Source organism: Abramis brama, assembly GCF_963993115.1.
Source record: "Abramis brama genome assembly, chromosome: 15".
In the NCBI taxonomy this organism is placed as follows: domain Eukaryota; kingdom Metazoa; phylum Chordata; class Actinopteri; order Cypriniformes; family Leuciscidae; genus Abramis; species Abramis brama.
Genome location: NC_139977.1, coordinates 3,337,173 through 3,363,252, shown reverse-complemented (window position 1 = coordinate 3,363,252; position 26,080 = coordinate 3,337,173). Strand labels below are relative to the sequence as shown.

At 39.5% G+C, this 26,080-nt stretch overlaps 1 protein-coding gene across 2 annotated transcripts; it reads left to right on the top strand.

Annotated features, from left to right (window-relative positions):
- Positions 1–678: 678 nt before the first annotated feature.
- septin8a (septin 8a) lies at positions 679–25,284 on the top strand. Of its 2 annotated transcripts, none has more exons than XM_084137870.1 (10): positions 679–820; positions 10,911–11,025; positions 11,134–11,329; positions 12,508–12,694; positions 14,888–15,049; positions 15,236–15,332; positions 21,251–21,419; positions 21,510–21,642; positions 22,376–22,545; positions 24,633–25,284. In XM_084137870.1, exons 1-10 carry the CDS (start codon positions 791–793, stop codon positions 24,634–24,636), a joined length of 1,263 nt encoding a protein of 420 aa, XP_083993996.1. In that variant the 5' UTR covers positions 679–790; the 3' UTR covers positions 24,637–25,284. The 2 variants fall into 2 exon arrangements, with proteins under 2 accessions (XP_083993996.1, XP_083993995.1); XM_084137869.1 differs by lacking the exon at positions 24,633–25,284 and adding an exon at positions 23,480–23,938.
- Positions 25,285–26,080: the final 796 nt, after the last annotated feature.

Sequence of the window (26,080 nt, the reverse complement as noted above, 5' to 3'; positions counted from 1 at the left end):
TGGCTAAATATTGTCTCATGAATATTAATTCCGTCGTCTCGAGCTGCTAAACAATCATTCTGATCCGTCCGGTCATGGCACATTCTATCAGTTTACTTTAAAATACATAGTTTTTGTATTATAATGACGATAAAATAAACCCCTAGAGTAGGCTACGTTGTTAATTTCTTTATTTTACATGGCAAATTCTTCATTCATAAACAAAAGTTTGCAAATGGTATTCTGTCCTATCCTTATTTTGACACTGAATTAATCTCACTTCTTAAATCTCTTCGCTATATAAATAATTTAAAAAATCCCAAAGATTTATTCAATATTATGAAGAAATATTTAAAGAAAATACATGCACTTAAAGGCTTTCATTGTAAAATAATGTATGTTATTGTATCAATACAATTGTAGTTGTCATATCTCTTCGCCATGTCATCTTTTGTTTTTCATTGTTTTTGTATAATTATTGTGTTTTTTTTCTTTGTTTGTTCTTTATTATATGTATATGTATGTAATTCGTTGACAATGGTATTATTATTGAGCATTCAAAAAATAAACAAAAGGTTCGGCCGGTCTCACGTGACCTAATTAATATTCAAGAGCCGAGCCTTCAGCGTTGGTTGCTTGTGCCTTTCAGCCAATCAGCGCAGAGCGTAACATTGCGTCATTTAAATTCATAAGCCAGTCCTTCACCATAGTAACGTTGGTAAATTCTCCAGCCCGACCACAGTGAGAGTGAGTGAGACGAAGGCAGGCAGCTCCCTTTCGCCTTATCCTCCAAACACACACATTCCTCATCATGGCGGCCACGGATGTAGACATATTTTCTGTAAGTACCCTTTAAAGTCAGTTCTTACTTCCGGAAACCCACTTAGACGGACATACGCGGTCTGTCTGTACAGGGTTATCTGTAATGAATCAGGACTAGCACGAGCGCTACTCTCTAGCTTAGCCCAACGGACTCTGTATTGACTATTCACTGTTTAACTGTGTGTGTGTGTGTGTGTGTGTGTGTGTGTGTGTGTGTGTGTGTGTGTGTGTGTGTGTGTGTGTGTGTGTGTGTGTGTGTGTGTGTACTACAGGTCAGATCAGGTGTATTATCTGTCTTTGTGATCTTCTTCTAGCTATATATAACGTTAGTGTGTGTGTTTCTGGAGAACCGTAGAGGATGTTGAACTTGTCTTTTCTCAGTCTCTTGAATGTTTGTTGTGAACATCTCTTTATTTACAGTGAGTCCACAGACTGATGCAGTCTATAGTACACGTTTCATATTTCAGTAGTTTGGCAGATTGCTTTCGAAGGCAACATGCTCCCTCTTTTACACTGAAGTGTTTTATACCCCAAATCCCCATTGAAACAACACTGTTGTGAACAGCCAGGCTAGAGCCGGTGAAGTTTGGGGCCAGCATGAGGCCCTCAGTGTGAGATCACAGATAAGAGTGACAGAAAGGGCGGATGAGGTGAGATCTGATCGTCCCGCTGTCAAACTCCAACAATTTATGTGTTCATTATGGGATCTTTGGAATAGGTGGTGATTGTGTGAAGGATAAGTTCATGAGAACGCAGTAAGTTTTCAGTCTGTCTAAGTGAAACAGAAGAAGCAGGACGTTGTTGAATGAAAAATTAAAGTTATCCCATAATTTACTCATCCTCAAGCCACCCTAGCTGTATATGACTTTCTTCTTTCGGCCGAACACAGAGTTATATTTAAAAATATCCGGGCTCTTCCATATACTTTATAAAGTTATAAATATGGATATTTTTCTTACACAAACGCATGGCTTTGCTTTAGAAGGCCTTTATTAACCTGGAGTCGTTTACTTTTATGATGGATGGATGAGCTTTTTTGGGCTTCAAAATCTCAAGACACCGTTCACTCCCATTATAAAGCTGGGAAGAGCCTGGAAAGTTCGGCTGAAAGAAGAAAGTCATATACACACAGGCTTGAGGATGAGAAAATGATGGGGTCATTTTCAACTATCCCTTTAAGCAAGACTTCCTTAGTCAAGAAGACCATGCTGGTCTTTCAAGGGCAAGTTCAGGTAGATTAGATGTGTAAACTTTGTGCTTTGAGCGACAGTTCAAGCCTTTGTCTCGGACGAAGCCGTGAGAACCGATCCATCACCAGTCCTGGGAATGCTCAGGGTGCCGCTGCTAATTTTGAGGAAGTGCTCTGGATTTGAGGGAAACTAGTTTGGGTTAGAGAAGAATAACTGCATTGAGCTGTGTACTGTAGTGTGTTGGGAAGGCTAGATAATAGGTTGTGTGTGTTCTGTGGAAGTGAAACCTGTGGCCAGTTTCATAGACTTCTCCTCTATATTAAGCCTGTGTCTTAAGAACGAGTCTGACCAACTAGCAGTTTGTCAAGGGGTAATTAATTCATCTTACTTTTCGGATTAAAATGTAATGTTTTTAATGTAACTGACATATAAAAGTATAACCAGTGTGAAAGGAAGAAATGACGTGATGAACTTGTAAGACTAGTCTAAGCAGTTTATGCAGCTGTCCACTGGAGCGTGTGTTGAACGTCTCCGTGAGACGATGTTTAAATCCGAGAGTGTGTGTCCAGCTCTCAGAATGAGTGAAATGTGAGTGTGTTTCAGAGTCAATGACTTTTGATTAGAGCTTTGTGTGGTTTTAGGGGTCGTATTGATCAGCTGCATTGAGCTGTGGAGGGTCAATTAAAATTCGAATGCATCATGGGTAAAACAAAAAAAAAGCTTTAAGGGACAGTTCACCCAAAAATGAATATCCTGTCATCATTTATGCGTCCTCATAATGTTCTAGTGACTTTGAGTCGTATGGAAATGTATCAAATTGTTTCCATTCAGTGAAAGAGATGTTATGTTATGTGTGACACTGCTGTTCGTAGTATTTTTGTCTTGTTTCCATTTCAAATATGTGACCCTGGACCACAAAACCAGTCACATGGGAACACTTTCTGAAATTGAGATTTATACATCATCTGAAAGCTGAATAAATAATCTTTCCATTGATGTATGGTTTGTTAGGACAATATTTGGCAGAGATACAACTATTGAACATCTGGAATCTGAGGGCGCAAAAAATGGAAACATTGAGAAAATCTCCTTTAAAGTTGTTCATGTTGGTGATTGTGCAGCATTCACTCACAAAAATACATGTTTTATATATTTACGGTAGGAAATTTACAAAATATCGTCATGGAACATGATCTTTACTTAATATACTAATGATTTTTGGCATAAAAGAAAAATTTATCATTTTGACCAGTACAATGTATTGTTGGCTATTGCCACAAATATACCCGTGCGACTCGAGACTGGTGACGTGATCCAGGGTCACATATCTAGAAAGTCTTAAATCAAGATGCATTTACTAGATGAGTAAAATGACATAAGATATTATGTCCTGGTTTCCGATGGAGTTGATGCTTAAAAAAAGCTGCATGATCTGCCATTGGGGTGAGAAAAATAATCATAATTCAGACAGAAACAAGATTATTTTGGCAGATCATTTAGCTTGTTTTAAGCAAAAACTCACTTCATTTTTATTTATTTCCCCAGAAAACAAGACTTAAAGAGCAACTTGCAGGTTAAATTTATAACTGAATTAATACTTGATACTGTCTGAAGAGGTTTTTTAAAAACACATATGTAGAAATTACTAATGAAATCTAATTGGTTGTAGAGATTTTGATGAAAATGTGCTAGGCTCTGGAATACGCCTTTCCCCCTATAGCAACGCGTCATATGACGTATGCCGAGGTAAATATGAGCTCGCGTTCAGCCAGCGCTCTCATTGTGGGTGTAGTAGTTAGAGCAGTAGTGAGCGACAGAGAAAGTTTTAGATCGAGTTTTAGAGAAGCCATAATGGTAAATTATTGTGTTTGTGCTGGTTGCACAAAATCCAGCCTGTCAGGACATCGTGTCCATCATTTTCCTTCTAGGAAAAACAAGGCTTTTCGTTCTTGGGTGCGTTTTGTTCAGGTGAAGAGAGCAGACTTCACTGTCGCGTCTGTCACCGCACACTCGGCCGTTTGTATTATATGCTCATAATTATATGCCTGTGGGCCATCATAGGCATGCTCGTCGGAGAACTCGGTTTCTTCATTCACATCCATTGTAATTTGTAACCTGAGCTCTTTCAGTGCACGCATCTTTGGGTTCTCCCGCCGGATGTAGGCGCGAGCACAACATCAACTGGCAAACGCAATGTAAGCGGAACGAAACTGAGCTACTCGTTATTGTGTTTGTGTGGACCGTTTATCAGTTTGGACCAGTGCAGCGCGAGCCTGATCAAGCAACACTGTAACTGCGAGATCCAGTAAATAAAGCATTTGAATTCGCCACATTAGTAATAACATCGCTGCGAGATCTAGTGAGAAATATTCACATTTCTCCGTTATTAACGGATCAAACAGCGCTGACGTGGAAACCAGGAATAAACATTGTGCAATGAATGAACGAACTATCCAGTGTCCACAGATCAGCAACATTCACCATGGCTTTACTGTAGTAACACTAACTGCAACCATGGAAGTTTGGCATTTTCCACTAAGGCCCAGTATGCATCCACCTCTCTGCAACACTGACTTTCCTCAGCTGTAAACATTGCCTCGCATTTCCCACACAAGCACCTATGGAACAAAAAATGTATCAGGAATAAATATCTCTCTGTCTCTCGATGAGAAACCGCTAAGTTATATCACGTAACGTTAGTCTGGGCGGATATTAATGAGCATGACAAACGCCTGATCAAAGCTTAGTTTCTGTTATTGTAAGTTCCAATATGTTCTGTCTAACATTGATCCTGGCCTGTCCCTGCTCTCTTGGCAGCCTAGCAGGCTCATAAGTATGGCTGTGGTCCGTAAACAATTTCCTCAGCGTCCGAAATGTCATTGCAATCCATTTTTCCCTGTTGTTTGAATCGACCGCTCTCCCTCGTGCTACGTCACGACTCTCGCCCGTCACGCCCATTTTCAGATGCGGAAGTAAAATTTTCTCACAAAAACGACTCCAGAAGCCACTGTAGCGTATTTATAATTTTTTTTTAAAGAAAATCTAGTTCCTACATTATTTTTCTATACATTGACTTGTTGGGTCTTCTAACCTGCAAGTTGCTCTTTAATATCTCATGTCATTTTACTCATCTAGTAAATGCATCTTTGATTTATGAAATGTTTGATATTTGGACTGGAAACAAGACAAAAATACTGAGTAAGAACAGCATTTTCTGCAGTGTAGTGGTTGACCTGGCTCTAAAGTCTCACTTTCATTTTTAAAATGAAAAATCTCTTATTTACTCATCCTCACAAGTGCAAGCTTGTGAGGATGAGTAAATAAGAGATTTTTCATTTTTGTGTGACTCTTTTACGGACAGATGTAGCCTATAATTGCACAATGTGTCAGTTCAGTTCTCTAACTGAAAGGGTTGGAACAAGACCGTCCTGTTCAGCATTAATTTAATTTCTTGTATTATCCTCTAGTTTCAGGGCAGGGCTGATGTACTTACTGTTATTTAAAGACATATGAGTTTCGTGATGAGTCAACGTCCTGTTCATGCTTCGATATCCTCTGACCACAGACATTAATAAATACATAGGTCATGATCTGCGTATATGAGACCTCTGATCTAAATCTCATTTATGAATGTCAGTGTATGAGACTTTGTGACTTAATTTTTTCGAGGCAAGAGCATGAAGCTTTACTTTACGTGGCACATCGAAAAACTTTAGGGGTGGAACGAAAATTCATCCATTAATGTGTTTTTCCTTAATAAAGGGATACAAGCAGACATTAACAAGGAGAATTATTTAATTTCTTCGATTGCAAAAAGTGTTTCTGCTTCAAACTTTGTTTAATAATTATGTAATTTAACATGCAGAACATTATAGCATTATAGCACAATTCCTCTTTTTCCATTTGTGAGGTTCATTCTCGTGTTAGAGCTTCTCTTCATGTTCACTGATCAATGTTTATATGTGAATAAAAGCCTAAATTAAATCTGTTCATCATATAAAGCCATCAAGTCTCTTTAGAAAAATTGTTGACTAAACCACTCAATTCAAATGGATTAGTTTTACGATCTCTTTATGAATTTGAGGTGTAAAAGTGGTAGTTGTGTGGACGGTCAATGGAGGGATTCATTAAAATATCTACATTTGTGTTTCGAAGACGGAAGTCTCATGGGTTTGGTGGATCGATGTGAGCGCGAGTAATTACGTTTTTTTCATCTTTAAAATAATTATTACGTACTTTTTGAGATATTTAGGCCTAAGACTTTTTATGACCTTTAATCTCATGAAACTGAGGACCCGCTGGGACTTTTTGTTTTTTTAAATTTGCACACATGCTTTTAGATAGATTTTACAGTGTGCACACATCTCATTTTAGCCACATGTGAACTGTTGAGCCCTGACGCCATTAATGATGTTCTCAGTGTCATTTATAATAAGTGCAAAATGCAAAACTTTACACCTGTCTTTTACTTCAGGTTTAGTGACAGCTAGACAGCAAGCTGTGTGTGTGTGTGCTCTAGGGCTGTCAACGAATATTCTAAATTTGAATATATATTCAAATAGTTTTAAAAAACAGAAATTCGAATGTGAAAATTAATATTCGAATGTGGAAAAACGCCCGCGGTAGCAGAGGCGCGCTGCCTCAGGGACAGATCACAGGAAGAAGCGTTAACGGTAAACAGAAACATTACTAAAGAGTAGGCTACTGTACTGACTGAATAGATATTGCGCAGCATGAATAAGGTAGGTTAGATACAGCAGTTTCATGCACTGCAGGCTTCCACTGGTTTGATTATTTACCGTTTCATGTCAAGGAAAAGTTCAATTTTTACCATAGCACAGCTCGCTCGGAGCGCTCAATGTCGGATTCGCGTATAGTTGGACTCTTGAACATTTTGAATTCGCGCGTCAAAAGCAAAACTTTGATGCGCGGAGAGCGTGACGCCTCAAGTCATTCGCGCCACAAGACTTCCAGACGCGCGTAAACGCGTCTTTACATTGACTTAACATTGAAATCACTCGCGCCAGACGCTCTATTTGCGTTTGGTGTGTGAACGCAGTGGGTGAGGGCGAGAGAGAGAGAAAGAGTGCCTGCGAGTGAGCGAGATTTACTTGTTTGTTTTTGTGTAGGTAATACGTTGTCAAATATGTTTAAACTTAAATAAACTACCTATAAGTAGTTATGTCTCTTTGTATTAATTTGTCCTGTTATTGACGTAATGCGCGTCATTGACAAAATGTGCAAGCAGATGTTCGAATAGTTCGAATATTCGTGTTTTTTAGAGAGAATATTCGAACGTCATTTTTGAGCAATTTTGACAGCCCTAGTGTGCTCTTGTATGAAGATCTCTAATAGTAAGAGCAGATAAACCCTGTTCAGTGCAGATGCCACCCGAATCTAGACCATCTGCATTCTTCTCCGCACCGGCCCCTCCTCCCGTCTTATCAGATGAGATGCCAGAGAAATTTCCGATGAGGGTTGTTGTGTCCGTTTGCTGAAGCGGGCACACTCTCACACACACACACACACACACACTCAGGTGTATGTGGGGGGCGAGAGTGGAGCCGTCCCAGCTTGGCTGTTCTCCACTGTCACTGAGTTCCCATCTGCCTTGAACAGTCTGTTGTCCTAGACTCCATCACGGATTGGCCGTTGGATGGTGTCATTGTTCCCTGCAGAGTTATTGTTCTAAATCATTCTTATTAGGGATGCACCGATATGAAAATTTTGTCCGATACCGATAAATCTTTATATTTCAAAGCCGATAACCGATATATTGTCCGATAAATCTAAATCTACATTTTTACATAATTTTTGAGAGCCTGATTACAAAAACAAAAGTTTAACCATTAAATCATGTCCTCAAGCACACAATTATGATGTTCTCATTATAATGTTATGTAGCCGATATGACACACTTGCACATGGTGCACTGAACTGTTTTCATAGTTTTTCCAATCATATTCCAAGCAATTCAAAGCCATCATGTTGAACAGTGCGCATCTGAAGTGTCTCAGCTGAAGGAAATAATACATTATTTAACGGCTTTAAAGGAACACTCCACTTTTTTTGGAAATCGGATATTACGCAGCGTCACGTTGGAAGTTCCCCAGCTGGGGACTATTTTCAGGCGCTGCGTCATATCATTGCACCTGCTGCACTCATGGTACGCCAGCACAGTTCCTCGATTATTACGCAGGAATGAGAGTATAGTTCCTAGACACATCAGCCTAGAAAATCGCAACTTTTCATTTTCCGTCGGTCTTAGTACACTGACAAGTTTTAAATAGGATAAATATCGAAACTCTTTGGTATTTTTTTTGAGAGAGATGCTAATGGTCTAATCAGATTTAATAGCCACGTTTCCACTGTCGGGCCAGTGCGAGCCAGGGCTAACAGCGAGCCGAGCCGGGCCAGTGGCCTCGGGCCTCAAGCACTGGGCTTGCGTTTCCACTGTCGGGCCAGTAGCCCCGCAGCGCTGCCCTAAACCCCGCCCTTAACACGCCTTCCTGGATCAAACGTCATACAACCCCACCCATTTCAGCGGGAATTATTTGTTTTCTTAGGAAGTTAGAAAACTTAGAAGTTAGTAAGATAGCATGTATATTAACTCACCGTCTGTGGAACCATGGAAAGATTCTTCTCTGGGCACCGCTTTGTCCATTGTGCGTTTTAATCGCCTTGTACTGCGCCCGCGACTTTTACAATTTTTCCCGAACTTGAAGCGTTGTTCGCTGAATGCTTAGCTTAGCAAGTTCAGCAACGATGTATTTTATAACGTCCTCGTTTCTGCACACGGCGTCAAATTGACGTTGTACCCTTTCTTCTGCCCAAATACTCAGAAGAGCTTTGGTGTCTTCAACAGACCAGTACAGGCGATTCTCCATTTCGAGCAGTGATTATTTTGCGCGATATAAAAAAGTGAAATTTGCATCTTGCCGCAGACCATAACTTTCCCTATAAACTCCGCTTTTTACCTTGACCACCACGCCTCTAGCCTGAGCTGGCCCGCTTTGGCCCAAGGTACTCGACTGGCCGATGGCCCCGAGTAAGCCCCGATCAAGCCCCGGAAGTGACAGTGGAAACGCGACTGGACCTGGCACGCACTAGCACGGCCCGGCCCTGGCCCGACAGTGGAAACGTGGCTATTAATCTATGCTAAGCTATGCTAAAAAAAAGCTATGCTACCGCCAGACCCGGAGATCGGCTGAATGGTTTCAAAAACGGTAAAACTCAACCCTTTAACTCTAGGGGAGTTGGAAAATGAGCCTATTTCCAAAAAAAGTGGAGTATTCCTTTAATATATCGGCCAAATTTTCTTATCGGGCCAATAACGATAACATTAAAAATGAACATATATCGGCCGATACCGATATGGTGGACGATATATCGTTCATCCATAATTCTTATCAGCCACTGGTGCAAATGACGGAAATTAATTTCTAATCTTAAAGTGTTCATCTAAAATATAGATTTTTTCAACCCTCGTGGCATTTAAACCGAGTTTTTTTTATCTATTTTGAAGCTCATATCTTCTTTTGTGTCCTAAGGAATAATAGGCTACTAGTCAGTGGTGTCTGGAAGGATGACAGAGTTTCCTTATTGGATGAAATATTTCTTTAAGTGTTTCTGGATGGGGCGATTCTTTGGCAGAGAAATGCGTGGAATGTGAGCCGATGTGCACACAGCTCTCAGTGTTCTGTCAGTGTGTCTGGATCAGGCCCGTCACTGCGAGGGCGGGTTGAGAAAATATTGTTGTAGGGCCCAAACGCTGCTCCACTTCCTCCTGATCTACTGCCCCCTGAGGGGAGCCGTTCCCCCTGCGGCCGGGGCGTTTACTAGCAGCCCCTATATGGCCATTGTTCAAGCCTTCCCAAGATTTTCCCAGACTGCATGTTTTCCCAAAAATGCTTTCAGCCATTTCCCGTCCTTCACCTCCTTATGTTGGATCTCCCCTTCAGTGCCTCTGGGTTGAAATGACACTGGCTGGCAGGGGTCGGTACAGGTTTTTCAGCTAGAATTCCTTTTGTGCTCGGTGTGTGTGTGTGTGTTACACCAGCTGAATTGCTGCTTCCCTCAGTAGCACTCTCAGTGACATCATCCACCAAATATGTGCCTGCACTGGGGGAAAAGACGAAGCCAGATGAGGGAGGAGCGCATGGATTTCAGGACTGAGTTTTAGGGCACACGTTAGTGGGATTTTAGATTTGTCTGGCTCTGAATTATAGGAGTTTTTCAGGAACATTGGAAATGCTTTGAATGACTGATTGTCTACTTCGTTTAAAGCTGACATGACATACAAATTCACCCATCTCTTTTCTATATGCATGCATTTTATTTTATTTTTAAAACGTTTTGACCTAATACGTTATAATGTTTAATTAAAATGTCTTAACTCCTTCCAATGAAATTATAGGCATCTCTCTCATCATTTAATTCACATTAACCCCACCTCTTTCTAAAAACCGTCTGCCTCCATCCAATCTAGAAATGATGCATACAACAAAGTCCCCACAATTTATTCTGGTTACACTTTATTTTGATGGTCCACTTTAGACATTCTATAAGTAACTTCACAACTACTCTCATTAGATTAGACAGGGTTCGGGTTAGCAGAATAAGGTTGACATGTAGTTGCAAAGTTACTTATAGTCTGCAGAATGTCTGTTGAGGAGCATCAAAATAAAGAGTTAGCAGATATTAAGCAGACAGTTAATTATAGTTCGTAGACTGTCTAAAGTGGACTATCGGAATAGTGTGACCTTTTTTCTTTACGGTAATCCATTTCATTCAGATGCACGTCACAACACTGAAGGGTTTTTCAGTGGCTGATGCCAATACAAATAACTAGAGATTTGCCTTGCCTTTTACGTGAGCCTTATTTCAGTCCATGGTCAAATTTGTCTGGTTCCTTCACAGAATGAAGAAAAGCGTAACCTCAGCCTTGGCGGTCATGTTGGCTTTGACAGTTTGCCTGATCAGCTGGTCAGTAAATCCGTGACTCAGGGTTTCTGCTTCAACATCCTCTGTGTGGGTAAGCAACCAGTATCAGCCCATTTCAACTGTTCACTAGCTCAATGCCAGTGCAGAGATGGTATGATCATGTAGTGGAAATGCTAATCAGTCATTCTCTTATCATTAGGAGAGACGGGCATCGGCAAGTCCACGTTAATGAACACCCTTTTTAACACCATGTTTGAAAACGAGGAGGCCAGCCATTACCAAAACGGTGTTTACCTGCGGCCCAGAACGTACGACTTGCAAGAGAGCAACGTCCACCTGAAACTGACCATCGTTGACACGGTGGGCTTCGGGGATCAGATCAACAAAGAAGAAAGGTAAAGTAAAATACAAACATCAGCATCAGTGTTTTGGAGGGTTGCACTGAGAAACTGATGTATTCAAAACATGCATATGAATGAGTCTGATAGACAAACTCACTAGCCTGTTAATAAAACATGTGTTAATACGAAGCAGTTTGTTCATATTTTAACACACACTAAAAACTCAGACAAGAGCGTTTATTGAAGCTTTTTATATGGAAAGGGGTCGGCTAGGAAGAGAGGAAGTGTATGGTTTTCACTAGTGTGGATGTCTGGCACAGTTTGGACTCATTCATTTTCTTAAAGCATTCGAGGCACAAATCTCTTATTGTTGTGAGAACTATTCGATATTGTTGCACAAACTGTTAAACAAGCTTGAAAAGTAAGCCCACGTTATAATGCTGACTGCATTCAACTTTTGTTGTTAGAAGAAAAATGATTAAAGAAATATGTTATTCTTTATTGTTTATGAAATATGTTTATCAAAAACTCTGAAGCAACATTGAGTGACAGCTCAAAATCATTATTTTCCTCATATTCTCCATTGTTGCGGCTCCTTTCTTCCCAGTCTGTCAGTAACGCTCTGTTTACTTCCTGTCTCTATGAAGCCACTCCTTCTGTAAAGCCCACTGTGCTCTGATTGGTCGGCTGGAGATGAACTTTGCTCAAACAGCAACATTACACGCTAAAGAAAGATGAACATTTGGAAAAACCATAATAGGTCCTCTTTAAATAACGAAATCAAATATTAAGCACGTCCAAATGTTAAAATAAATGATAAACAAAACTGCTTATAAAGCGTCTCCTTTCACTGACCGTTAGTTGAGAGAGAGAAAAGCAGCACTTGGACTCTGAGAATATGCCTTCTAAGCGTGTAGAGATAGACAGAGAGACTCATGGGTGCCAGACATTGCATCTTTTGGGAAAAATGCATCCAGAACAAGACAGCGTAGGCTCTGAAAGCTTACAAGTGATGCATGCTGGGAAAAATGCCTAAGAAGTCAAGAGACGAGGTCAGAGAACGTAAACATGATCCAGGCCAGTCTCCACACAGCTGCGTCTCTCTTCTTCTCACACAAAGTGTCTTGATTTTTGAGAAAAGATAACAAATATATCAAATTCTTTCAAATATTGATGTTAAATGTGTGCATATTGTAATAATGCTGATTTCTTGCACCGTCTGTTTCTCTCAGCTATAAACCTATTGTGGACTATATCGACACACAGTTTGAAAACTACCTGCAGGAAGAGCTGAAGATAAAGCGCTCTCTCTTCAACTACCACGACACCAGGATCCACATCTGCCTCTACTTCATCTCCCCCACGGGACACTCGCTCAAGTCCTTGGATCTAGTCACGATGAAGAAGCTGGACAGCAAGGTAGGTGTCCGTCTCTGGGGTTCACTGGGGAACGTTCCGCTTCAATCTCCACTTGTTGGCAAATTCAGGAGTTGTGTAATGAAGATTTCACTTCATTGCAAACACATGTGCGCTAACCGCTAACCGCTAGGCTGCATCCGGATGACTCCTTATAAAATAAGGATATTATTATAATAGCAAATTATAGGTACGTGAAATTAAATTAAATATTTTTTACACCATATTCACTCCAAGTGTGTATGGTTTTCAGCCAGTGCTTACAATATCAAAATGTGTAAAGTTGTAAGACTGTTTACACACATTTGGCGGGTGTTAGTTTCAAACCCTGATGACGTCACATGACAGTAGATACTGCACTACAGCTCAAACCCTGGACATGACATTACATTCACATTTCTTCTGCTGCCAGAAGCATGAATGAGCATCTGGTTTGCGCTGGTTGTGTGAGTGTGTAGGGAATGTCATTAGTGAAGAGTGTATTGATAACTGATAGTGTGAATGTAGGACAGTGGGCAGGGGCTCTCTCTCTGCCAGTGGAAAACGAGCCGATCGATGCGTCACTTCATCAGGGAATAATGGCGTGAACGAGAGGAGACTCTGGGGGTTCGTGTTTTTAGGAGATGCACAGATGGGTCGTGATGATGTGGCCCCAGGGCCCCGTGACAACAAATACATGCTAAACCTGGGGAGCGCTTGTTTTTCTGCCTGACATTAGATCATTTTTATTTGTATATTGTAGAGTATTTGTGACGTTAGTCAGCGTTGATTTTATAAACAAAAAATGACAGAAGTCTGAGACTTTGATCTCGGCTCGTAGAAGAGACTAATGCAGAGTTCTCCACGCTTCCAGGAACATGTTGGGCACAGTGGAAAAACAGTGTTTTAAAAATGCATTCTAGAACTATAAATAATATAAAGAATTATAAATACTATAAAGAATCATAAAAACTATAAAGAATTATTCGCTGTGTTTTGAAGTGCCACCGTATCAATATTTTGTATTACCGTATCTCAGCACGTCTACTCAACACATGCACAAATGTCCTGCTTGTCCAGTTTTTGCGCTATTCTTTTTTTTAGATGTTATGAGTGATAAAAATGTCTCTGTACTCGTACTAGAGTTTAGGTGTCTCTGAATGCTAGCACTCGTCAGCGCGGCGTTAATCTTTTAAAAATACATGCTTTAATAAATAATAATATATTCACGTAAACAAAAATTTGTTAAAGTGCCCCTATTATGATATTTCAAAGTCTCCCACAACAGATTTACAGGCATCCAAGCACTTTGATTTTCTCATAATATACATTACAGCATCAGCTCTTTTCTCACAGTGTCGGAAACGGTTCGATAAAGGATTCAGTCTCTCTAAACCCCGCCTTTCCGAGAGCTACTCTACTCTGATTGGTCAGATGCTCCAGTCTGTTGTGATCGGTCTACTCTGCTCTGATTGGTCAGATGGCCCAGTCTGTTGTGATTGGTCTACTCTCCTCTGATTGGTCAGATGGCCCAGTCTGTTGTGATTGGTCTACTCTGCTCTGATTGGTCAGATGACTCAGTCTGTTGTGATCGGTCTACTCTGCTCTGATTGGTCAGATGGCCCAGTCTGTTGTGATTGGTCTACTCTCCTCTGATTGGTCAGATGGCCCAGTCTGTTGTGATTGGTCTACTCTGCTCTGATTGGTCAGATGACTCAGTCTGTTGTGATCGGTCTACTCTGCTCTGATTGGTCAGATGGCCCAGTCTGTTGTGATTGGTCTACTCTGCTCTGATTGGTCAGATGACTCAGTCTGTTGTGATCGGTCTACTCTGCTCTGATTGGTCAGATGACCCAGTCTGTTGTGATCGGTCTACTCTCCTCTGATTGGTCAGATGGCCCAGTCTGTTGTGATTGGTCTACTCTGCTCTGATTGGTCAGATGACTCAGTCTGTTGTGATTGGTCAAATCTCTGAGACAAATCTATTCATAAGATGGCTTAAAGTTGTAAGTGGGGTTTGTCACACAAAAAGTCACGATTGAGGCTTGTTAGCTTATTTTATGACTCCGTTAAATACATGTAGCCTGATTTATTACTGGTATCTTATTTAACACAAGATCTATATCTAACTACAAACTCTCCAGATGTGGAACTAGAACATAGACATGTTGAGAAATGTGTTTTTTATTATTTCTTTATTATTTCTTTTATTTTTAGGTGAACATCATTCCTATTATCGCTAAAGCTGACACAATTTCCAAGAGCGAGCTACACAAGTTCAAGATAAAAATCATGAGCGAGCTGGTCAGCAACGGGGTTCAGATCTACCAGTTTCCCACAGATGATGAAGCCGTCACAGAAATCAATTCCTCTATGAACGTGAGTCTTTGCTTACCATAGACGTAAACCACATAAAGGCTTGTGTGCAATTTGAATTTAAATACAGATGTGAATGTATATATCAGTGGGAAAGTGCATATTATTGCACAGATGCGAAGGAAATCAGATTGAGTATTAGTAGGACTTGTAACATTACCATGAAACCTTTGACTGTGTTTATCCTAGGCCCATCTCCCCTTTGCTGTGGTGGGCAGTGTCGAGGAGGTGAAGGTGGGCAATAAGACCGTGAGGGCCAGGCAATACCCGTGGGGAGTCGTTCAAGGTAAGAAGAAATAGGGCTGTCAAATAAACATTTGAATTTCAAATATAAAAAATTAAAATCACATTTGAATGCAAAAACCGTGCATTCGAATCTTTGGTTCGACATGATGATGGCGTAACTGACGCGGTTTGTTTTTGTTAGCTTCTCCATTATAAAGAGCTAGATTGTGCTAAAAGGCTTCCTGCTGATGAAAACCTCTCAGTTAGTGGCAAAAATCATGCAACGACACACTTGACCAACCCTGCACATCGGTCAGAGCTGAGCGTGTGTTTTCATCATCATCAGAAAGCGCTCAGCGCTCGCTGCTGATAGAGAGATGAGCGTCTGGTGTTTTTGATGAACAGTATGTAGATGTAGTGAGTAGAAGTGAGTGTTTCTGAATGGCAGTTTGCTGTTGTGTGTTCATGTAGTTCATTACACTGTGTGTTGAAGTGTGTTTTCTCAGGTTACTGATGCACAAACACAGTTTTATGCACTATTGTAGCCTAATTTACACTGAAGCACATTAAGGAAATTATATTTTATTTAAGAACAATCGTTTCAAAAGTTAATGCACTTTAAAAAGAGAATGTCATTTCAATAAAAGATGCGATGCTTGATTTGGTTTATATTGGCTTATTGCACTCGCTTAGGAGACTTCTTTTAACATTAAGTACTGCCTTTAGAATTATAATTCGAGAATGAAATTTGAATTGAACTTTTCAGCCATTTTGAAAGCCCTAGTAAGAAACAGCACTCTTGCAGTGTGGCTGTAGTTGACGTTACTCTGTCTCTGGAGAACATCATGCTCGAGGGGCTGGAGTGTGTCGGACACTTTCATTTGAACCCTGCTGTTCACTTTCCTTCAGCTTCTCTGTGTGGATACTGGTTTGGGGGGGGGATTTTTACAATGCCTTTCATGTGAAAACAATCCCATCAGTCAAAGCGCTGATAAATGCCACTCTCGACGGAAGCTAATTACGCTGTTTTCTCAGATGTGAGCGAGTGCCACTGATAAGGTCACGTCATTAGCCGTAGCCGTGTTTCAGTTTAATTGCTCGTCCAGCTCGAGTAGAGACTCGTGCTCCATGAAAGAGATGCTCGGCGTAGAGCTCTTGGCTTTGTGAAGTCTCGTAGGGTTTTTCAGCTTACATTCAAATACAGACAAATACAAATCACTTAAAAAGAAATTCAGTTCTCAGCCATGTGACTACTTGCTCAACTAGTTCAGACTAGAGATGCACGATATATCGCCCACCATATCGGGATTGGCCGATATGTGTTCATTTTTTAATGTTATCGGCCGGATAAGAAAAATGTTGCCGATAAATACTGTATTATTTCCTTCAGCTGAGACTCTTCAGATGCGCACTGTCCAACATGATGGTTTTGAATTGCTTAAAATATGATTGGAATCACTTCAAAAAAGCAAAATACAGTGCAACGTCATATCGGCTACATAAAATTATAATGAGATTGAGAACATAATAATTGTGTGATTGGGACATGGATTTTAATGGTGAGACTTTTGTTTTTGTAATCAGGCTCTCAAAAATTATATAAACTTTGGATTTAGATTTATCGGCCAATATATCGGTTATCGGCTTTCAAATATAAAGAATTATCAGTTATCGGTATTGGCCATATTTTTCATATCAGTGCATCCCTAGTTCAGACCAGAGGTGGAAAGAGTACTGAAAATTTGTACTCAAGTACAAGTACCGTTACTTTGCTGAAACAATACTCAATTACAAGTAAAAGTACTGGTGTCAAAAAAGTACTTAAGTAAAAGTACAAATTACTCTTCTCAAAAACTACTCAGAGTACTAGTTACTAGTTACTTTTTAGCTGGCGATAGTTAATGTATTACCAATAAATATTCAACCAAATCATAGATTTATGTAGAAAATAGCTACTTTTAATACGTTTTTACCTTATTGTCGAAGGACATTAGTGGTCATGATACTGGAATTTCTAACTTCAATATGACACCTTGAAATATGTCAGTATTCAGTAGGCCTAGCCTATAATTTTTAATACCATCGGGAAAACTACCACATACTAAATATTTTAATATCTACATTTTTGTCCATCCATTTTGTCAAGGCAATCATTATTTTCAAGCATCGAAAAGCACAACACTCATTGTAACAGTGATCTATTTGAATAAGTTTAATTCAAGTCTTCTGAAGAGACACGTCCACTTTATATGGTGAGATTTTAATTTAGGCTTTTGTTTACATATTTAAACATTGATCAATAACCATTACAATAATCTAACTTGAATATATACTCACTCAGTGTATTTGTCTTTACAATAGGGTAACGTTCACTGTTGCAATAGCTCACACACAGCAGGAAGCTTGATTTCAAACTGAATTTAATTTGCAAAAAAGACTAGATTTTTCATAACTTTTGACAGCGTTTAATTCAGGACCATGGAGAGATTGGAGCTGGACGTCATGAGTCTGCAGTGAGAACCACTTGGAGAGATTCGCGATTGCACATGATATGACACAGTCCGAGAGCGCACACTCAATATCCGAGTCCAGTTCATTCGTATATTTGAGAGCTCGCGTCCAGTTTTCTGCGATTACATGAATGTGCCCTCGCGTTACAATGTTGCACTTGTGATATTTACCATTAAAATATGCCATAGAAACTTACAGGTATTAATAAAATTATGCGTAATAGGCCTACCTGCAATCCCGCGCTGAGAGGAGGCGGGTGTGTCAAACTCGCTGTCGTTGAGATGAGAGAATGAGAACGCGCAGCTGGTATCGTATCGGTGAATAGGCCTATACTGCAGAAAATGAGTATTGACTGACAGATATTTCAGTATTGATATGTATCAAAATATAGATATTTTGACAATACTACTATGTAGATTGTTGTACACTATGTGTATGTGTTGTTTCTCCAAACGTTCAGTCCAGCCATTAATCACTCTGAGCTCCTCGCCTCCTTCACTTATGATCAGCTCTTCAAAACCTGCTGCGACTGCGGCTTTAATTCAGTCCAAATATCAGGGGTTTTATTGGTCCGTTTACGATCGAATATTTTTATTGGCTACCGAAATGCCGGTCAAAGATTTGAATATCAATTCAAATTGTACTCAGTAACGAAATGTGATTTTACAAGTAGCGAAGTAGATTACTTGGCTTAATATGTACTTGAGTACAAGTAAAATTACAGATTTAAAAATATACTCAAAGTACAAGTACCCAAAAAAACGACTTAATTACAGTAACGTGAGTAGTTGTAATTCGTTACTTCCACCTCTGGTTCAGACAGATAGTTTCTTAGCACAGCTAATGCAATAAAACAATGTTTTGATATTAAAATTACTTTATAGCAAAATAATCATACACTGCTGTTGCAAAGTTTGGGGTTGGTAAGATTTTTTGAAAGTATCTTATGTTCACCAAAACGGCATTTATTTGATTAAAAAATAAAGTAAATATTGTAAAATATATTATTACAATTTAAAAGAACTGTTATCTATTTTAGTTTTAAAGCATAATTTATTCCTGTGATCAAAGCTGAATTGTCAGCATCATTACTGCAGTCTTCAGTGTCACATGATCCTTCAGAAATCATTCTAATATTTTATATATATATGATATATATGATATATTTGCTTCTCTGTTATTATCAATAAACCTAAGTCTGTGGGTAGAGCCATATTTAATTTTTGCCAGGAATGAATACGAGGCTGTGAGGGATTGAATACAAAGGTTCAATGGATTTGTACTGTTGTTCAATCCGATTGTTCAGCTGATGAAACCTGTTTCCGTTAAAACAACAACAAGCACTTTCAGTTGTCAAAAACTCAATAAATCTGTTTTAAAAGTTGTGCGTTGTGAAAATGTTGTGATATAGAAGCTTTATACAGCGTGTGCCATTATTGTAAAGACTGTGAGTCAATCCCTCAAAGCCTCATTTTCATCTGCGTCAAATTCAATATGGTGTCTAAACTGAATTTGATCTATTATTATTGGTGCTCAATTATTAAAGGTAAAGTTCATCCTAAAATACGGTGGCCGAGAGAGCTCAACACGCAGCAACTGAAGAAAACACATGCAAATAGAAAAAAACATCTTCATCAGCTTCACAACACATGTGTGCTCCAAATACTCACAACACAACCAAATACAGAAACACACTGCAAATAACACACACCACAGCGGAAATGTTTCCAGGGGAACCAAATAAGTGACGAACCCGGCTGGGACGTGCTTACCATAGATATCATATATAAAGGCTAGATGTCTCGTGCGCGCTGCTGGCCAATGGAGATCGACGTCCGCACGTGGCGGCCATCTTGCCACAGGCAGCTCGCTCATTCGTTTAATGGTGCATGTACTTTAAAATAACCATAACTTGCTCAATTTTCTACCGATTTTCAAACGGTTTGGTTTGTTGTAAACGTCAGAGATGTAGTTATGACACTACATACATACACTGCATATATATGAATAATTATAACATACATGTTCAAGCATTCGGAATTATAGCCACGTTAATAACGTTTGTAAGAAACCAAACCGTTTGTAAATCCGTCAAGATTTCAGCGAGATAAGAGGATTTGTGTGCGTGCTGATCACTCACCTTAATGCACAGCTTCACTGTGACAAGATGGCCGAACGGTGATGCCGGAAGTGACTGCGCCATAAGACATCTAGCGTTTATATATGATATGGTGCTTACAGCTCGTGAGCATCCCTATGCCCTGCTCCCTTCGAAGGGCAGACAGCAGAGCTCTTGAAGTGGACTCTGGAGTGAGCGGGGCACTCGTGTGCCATGATGAAGCCGTTTGGACCGCACTTGATGAAGGGAGCAACGAAAGACAACATAATGTCCTCGTTATTTTCACCTGGGATGTTTCACGTCCATCAGCTGTTCTTACGACAGAAATATAGGGTGTTTCTCAAAACCAAGAATGCAAAGAACGGACTTGTGTTCTTGGGGGGAACGCTCTTGCTAGTTGTTCTTGGAAGAATGAACTCACAAGGTGACGAGCACACAGAACGCTGATGACAGTTTGAGACGATGTGTTCTTGCTGGTATTGCGCAATAATACCCCGCACAGACGGCGTCTGCAGTCCCCAAACACAACGAGAATTATTGATAACAGCCAGGCTTTATCGCCCAAGCCTACCCTCAGCTCAAGGGATTACTCTACAACTGTACACTATAGTGTAATATATATGCATAACAATAAAGCAACGCTTATGGAGATTCTCACTTCCGAAAACGTTTGAGCACATTTTCGATTCGTCATAAATTTTCGTAAAAATGCCAATATTTGAAATCTACACAGTTGATTTCTCACATCAAATGTTCTCAGAAGTGAATTTAGTGATGAAATAATGTACGAAATTGTAGAAAAACGACTTGTATTGACTTGCCTGTCCTTCCTCGAATGCCGAAATGAATGCTGGGATATTTCTGCCGTCAAGTTCACACATGTTACCAACCGATGCTTCCTCGGTAAAATGGGCGTGTCAAGAACACTTCCGGGATTTTTAACCGTTCTTGCCAAAATGCAAACTTGTGTATTGGGACAGTACTTGGGCAGCGACTGATGACGTTTCACAAGTCCACAAGAACACAAGTACAGACAAGAACGCATATTGAGAAACGGCCACAGTTCACTAGTTTTTATCAGCTCACATCATCTTGTACTGGATTGAACAACTTCATGTCTATAGTAATTGTACAGAGTATTGAACCAATGAAACTATTTCTCTAACATTTATTCAACTGTTCTTTAAAGTACAGGGTTCAGAATATACTTAGTTTTCCATGTTTCGCTCCGCCTTTCAAAGTATATTCCCTGGCTGTGAGCCTGGAGAGAAGGCTTTGGTTTTCAAGCGCTCGTCCCTTCAGTGGTGACCGGCGTAACTGTACTGACCGTGTGTGTGTGTGTGTTGCAGTGGAGAATGAGAGTCACTGTGATTTCGTGAAGCTGCGGGAGATGTTGATCAGAGTGAACATGGAGGATCTGCGAGAACAGACTCACGCCAGACACTACGAGCTCTACCGGCGCTGTAAACTAGAGGAGATGGGCTTCAAAGACACCGACCCCGACAGCCAGCCCTTCAGGTGACACACACACACTCCCTGCACGCTCTCAACCATAGACTGTACAGAAATATGGGCATAGTGTGTGACGTCACAAAATCTTTTCTACAGTCTACAGGAGACGTATGAAGCCAAAAGGAAGGAGTTTCTGGGAGATCTGCAAAGGAAGGAAGAGGAGATGAGGCAGATGTTCGTTAATAAAGTGAAGGAGACCGAGGGCGAGCTGAAGGAGAAGGAGAGAGAGGTTAGTCCTGATGAAAGGGATAGTTCACACAAAAAAATGTATTAGCCCATGATTTACTCACCCTCAAGCCATCCTGTATGACTTTCTTCTGTCAGACGAATACAATCAGAGTTATATTAAAAATGTCCTGGCTCTTCCAAGCTTTATAATGGCAGTGAATGGGTGTATTTTTTTGGAAGTCCATCAAAGTGCATCTATCATCATAAAAGTGCATCTATCCATCATAAAAGTGCATCTATCATCATAAAAGTGCATCTGTCCATCATAAAAGTGCATCTATCCATCATAAAAGTGCAAACAAAACGTTTTTCTTAAAGAGAAATGTGGGCGGAGCTTGAGTGTTGTCCAGCACTGTGTGAACCGCGAGAGCTTACGCCACTCCTACATCTACATCTATATCATCAAGTGTTGCTCTTGTGGCGTTAGTCGACTTGTGTACGGCCGTCTGCCGGAAGATAGTTAGTCCATAAAGTTTTAAATATGGATATTTTAAGGCCTTTATTAACTTTGATGGACTTCAAAAAAATACACCCATTCACTGCCATTATAAAGCTTGGAAGAGCCAGGACATTTTTTAATATAACTCTGATTGTATTCGTCTGAAAGAAGAAAGTCACACACACCTAGGATGGCTTGAGGGAGAGCAAATCATGGGATAGTTCACCCAAAAATGGAAATTAGCCCATGAAGTCTGCATGGCGTAACACACACTGATCTCGCTCTCTGTCCTCAGTTACACGAGAAGTTTGAGCAGCTGAAGCGCATGCATCAGGAGGAGAAGAGGAAGGTGGAGGAGAAGAGACGGGATCTGGAGGAGGAGATGAACGCCTTCAACAGGAGGAAAGTGGCGGCCGAGACGCTCTCGCTCTCACAGCCGCTCAAGAAGGACAAAGACAAGAAAAAGTGAGTTCTTCCACTTCCATCTTTCTCAGGCGTGTACATCGACCAGTGGAGCATGGACTCCTCATATATGGCCTCTAGATTATAAACTAGGGGTGTAACGAGACCCTCGCGTCACGATTCCATACAAATCACAATACCATATTATTGCCATACTCCAAGATATAAGATTAACATATAATGTACTGATTATTAAAATGCTAAATTTGATATTACATTGTGTGTGTAAATGAATAGACTTGGACTTGGTGCTGAAACCCAAAGCACAGGACAATAGAGACACCAGAATAACAATATTCATGATTCTGAAGCTGAAAATACTGAATTATTGTAGACGAATATTCTCTGTCACTGACTAGATATATTTAAAATAATGTCGGACACTTTTTACTGGTAACATCAGACATTTGGCATCATCAGGACACAAATATTCCCCCATTGCATTATTAGACATTATATTCAACATTATATATAGTAGTTTAATGTCTGACACTAAAACTCTGAAATCTTGAATTTTTCCTCACACAGAAATTTTAATTTTGGGTGAATTATCCACAATATATATTGTCACTATCCACGACGATACATATTGTTGCATTTTTGTATTGCGATTATATATTGTCACACCCCTATTTTAAATCTATTTCAATAAATACATAAAACACAGCGTAACAATGCAGCTAATTCTGACAGGTGTGTGTATAGTTGTCCTCAGGCCCCATCCCTAAAAACGGCCTGTCGTTTGAGATGATTCAGTCACAGTAGTGATGTCAGAAAGCACGTCTGTATTAGTTTCAGTGCAAACACATTATCTCAACACAGCCCTTGAGTTAACGTGGCCAGCAAAACAAACACATCCATATCTCATCATATCCAACTTAAAATAGAAGTTCTTTTCCAAAAACCTTTGTGTTCAACTTTGTGTCCACTGTATTAGAAGGACCTTCAGGGACGTCAGCCTGTTCTGAGCCCTCACGGCTCACTTGAGCTCGTCTAGCGCCATCTTGTGGTTCTTGATGGTATCTGTGAGCATCCATTTTGTGGTTTGTACCTGACATGGATCCTGTCCTGTCACATAATCCGCTTTTCCAGCGTTCTCATTGCTCAACCGTTCCATGGTTTCGTTTGTAATCATGGCTCAAGTGGACATACAACTCGGAGCCGTTCTTCAAACCGTTCGGCCCGAGCACTTGTGTTGCTGAGAGCAAAAGAAAACGGATAAGTTGGTGTAAAAGTCAAATTTTATTATTACATTCAGAGATAATGTGAAATATTCGAAACGCTATAAACATGTATTTTAGTTCCTGCCACTTCACAACAAGTCCTTTACATTTAATGGTATTCAGATCACAACAGGAATTAAAAATAAAACACAAATTATACTGACATTCATTTTAAATAATAAAAAAAATTAAAAAAAATTTAAGCAGAAGTGAAGCTGCCGGTGTTTGAGCTCACATACTCCTTTCTTATAAAGTGGACAGTCCGGTCCTTGATTCTGATTGGTTGAGCCACATTCGAAGCCGTTCTCAGACATACATCACTATCACTGCGTTCCACATAAATACACACACACACATACATACATGCATGCATAAATACATATAAATATTTTATATATATAAATTTTCTATATATGAATAACAAATTTTTCTTAAATATAGACATGCAAATATGTGTGTATTTATATATATAACAAATATATATATATATATATATATATATAACAAATATATATATATATATATATATATATATATATATATATATATATATATATATAACAAATAAAAGTTTGTGTTTACATAATATATGTGTGTGTACTGTATATATATATATATATATATATATCAGTACACACACATATATTATGTAAACACAAACGTTTATTTTGGATGTGATTAATCGTTTCACAGAAATAATAATCTCATGCGAGTCACTTAATGAATATCATCAGTCGTTTATTCCCGTATGTCAGCATGCTTGTATATTTGTGTTTTTATAAGTACACATGTTTCCATTCTACATCAGTTTGTTTCATTTATTTTGTGATTCATTTTCTTGTGTTGTGTTTGTTTGTCTTCTTTCAGTTAATTTATGAGCTCATCGCAGGCCATCCATGGACTTTCCTTCATTAACGTTGCAACATCAGCTTTTGATTTTTGACATGTTCCTCATGACATTGTGTTAAAGGACCAAAGATCCTGGCGGGAAGACAGAGAGATGCATTATGGGGACTCAGTTGCCACATTTGTTTGGGGGGTGAATGTCATTATTTTTTTTATATTTTTTTTCAACCCCATTTTATGGTTGTTTTGTTCAATTTTTTTTCTACACAGTTTGTTTTGGTACTAACCATCTGTTCATTTGTCTTAGTCAGGCCAATGTTGTGACGTACGTTTCCCTTGCCAATGTACAGTAGTATTTAAGATCTGAGCCAAACTCATTAGCACAGCAGTGATGAAACTAATGCACACATGTGTAGGATTTTATTATTATATAAGCCTGCATGGGTATGGCTAAATAAAGCAGTCTTAAAGTTATTTTGGTGCAGTTTTTAAAAGTACATGACAACAGATATGCAAATTATATTTTTTTGTATTGTAGACAGAGCATAATGCTGTATGGCATTCAGATTATATTGTTTATCATCGAAGCCATACTGTAGACAACTTAATTTGCATAAGGGGAAATGTTGTATCAGCTGACATTGAAAATAAACACTCCCCTGATCTCCTTGAACTGTTGGAATGTGTTTGTGGTGTCGGGTATATTAAACGTGTGTATATAACTTCATTTTTAATAGGAAAATGAGCTGGCCGTTGTCATGCACGGGTCTGTAATGTCTCAGTATTCTGTAGTAACTTCATTGGGGCTTTGGATGTAAAGTTGAAGTTCTCTGTGAAGCATAAAGTCTGTGTATCCATCTCTGCCTCTGGTGTCTCTTCCACACTCATCAACATTCAAAACATTCTACTGTAAAATATGTGAAGGAACGGAACGATTACAATGAGAAGAAATATTTTATTATTATTATTTCACTCATTTATTAACAAAACATAAAAAAAACTTGCATCTCGAGTAAAAGACATTTACTTTATATTAAACTGTTAAAATAAATATAAAGCTGTTACGTGTCTTTTAAAAAGGCGGATGCTAAGAAGTGGCTAAATGTGACGACAGAGGCTGTCGAGGAGATTAAACGTCATTCAGCCGAACAGGTAATCTCAGCACAATTATAACCTTAACGATCCTGTAAAAGCGGACTCTTACAAACTATTCTAACGCAAATAGTTCTGGGAAAATGTTTTTAGATGAAAACTGAAAGAGTTGTTGGAATCTTAGTGATGGTGACGCTGAAGTTGTGGGACCGTGGTGTAGTTCGTTTATACCCTACCTTTAGCTTTTTACTTCTTCCGACGACTGCATTTAGGTTTCAAAATTAATAGAAATTGTGTACATCTGTGATTATTGTCTTGATGGACAAAACGTGCTACTCCATAATCTTTTGCTGATCACAGAGCTTGTTTTTAGCGAT

What these genes read in the sequence shown, in the direction of transcription:
- septin8a (XM_084137869.1), top strand. Translation starts at nt 791, where the DNA reads ATGGCGGCCACGGATGTAGACATATTTTCT. An exon ending in CCCGACAGCCAGCCCTTCAG is followed by an intron (nt 21,420 to 21,509) that starts GTGACACACACA and finishes TCTTTTCTACAG; the next exon opens with TCTACAGGAGACGTATGAAG. An exon ending in AAGGACAAAGACAAGAAAAA is followed by an intron (nt 22,546 to 23,479) that starts GTGAGTTCTTCC and finishes CCACTGTATTAG; the next exon opens with AAGGACCTTCAGGGACGTCA.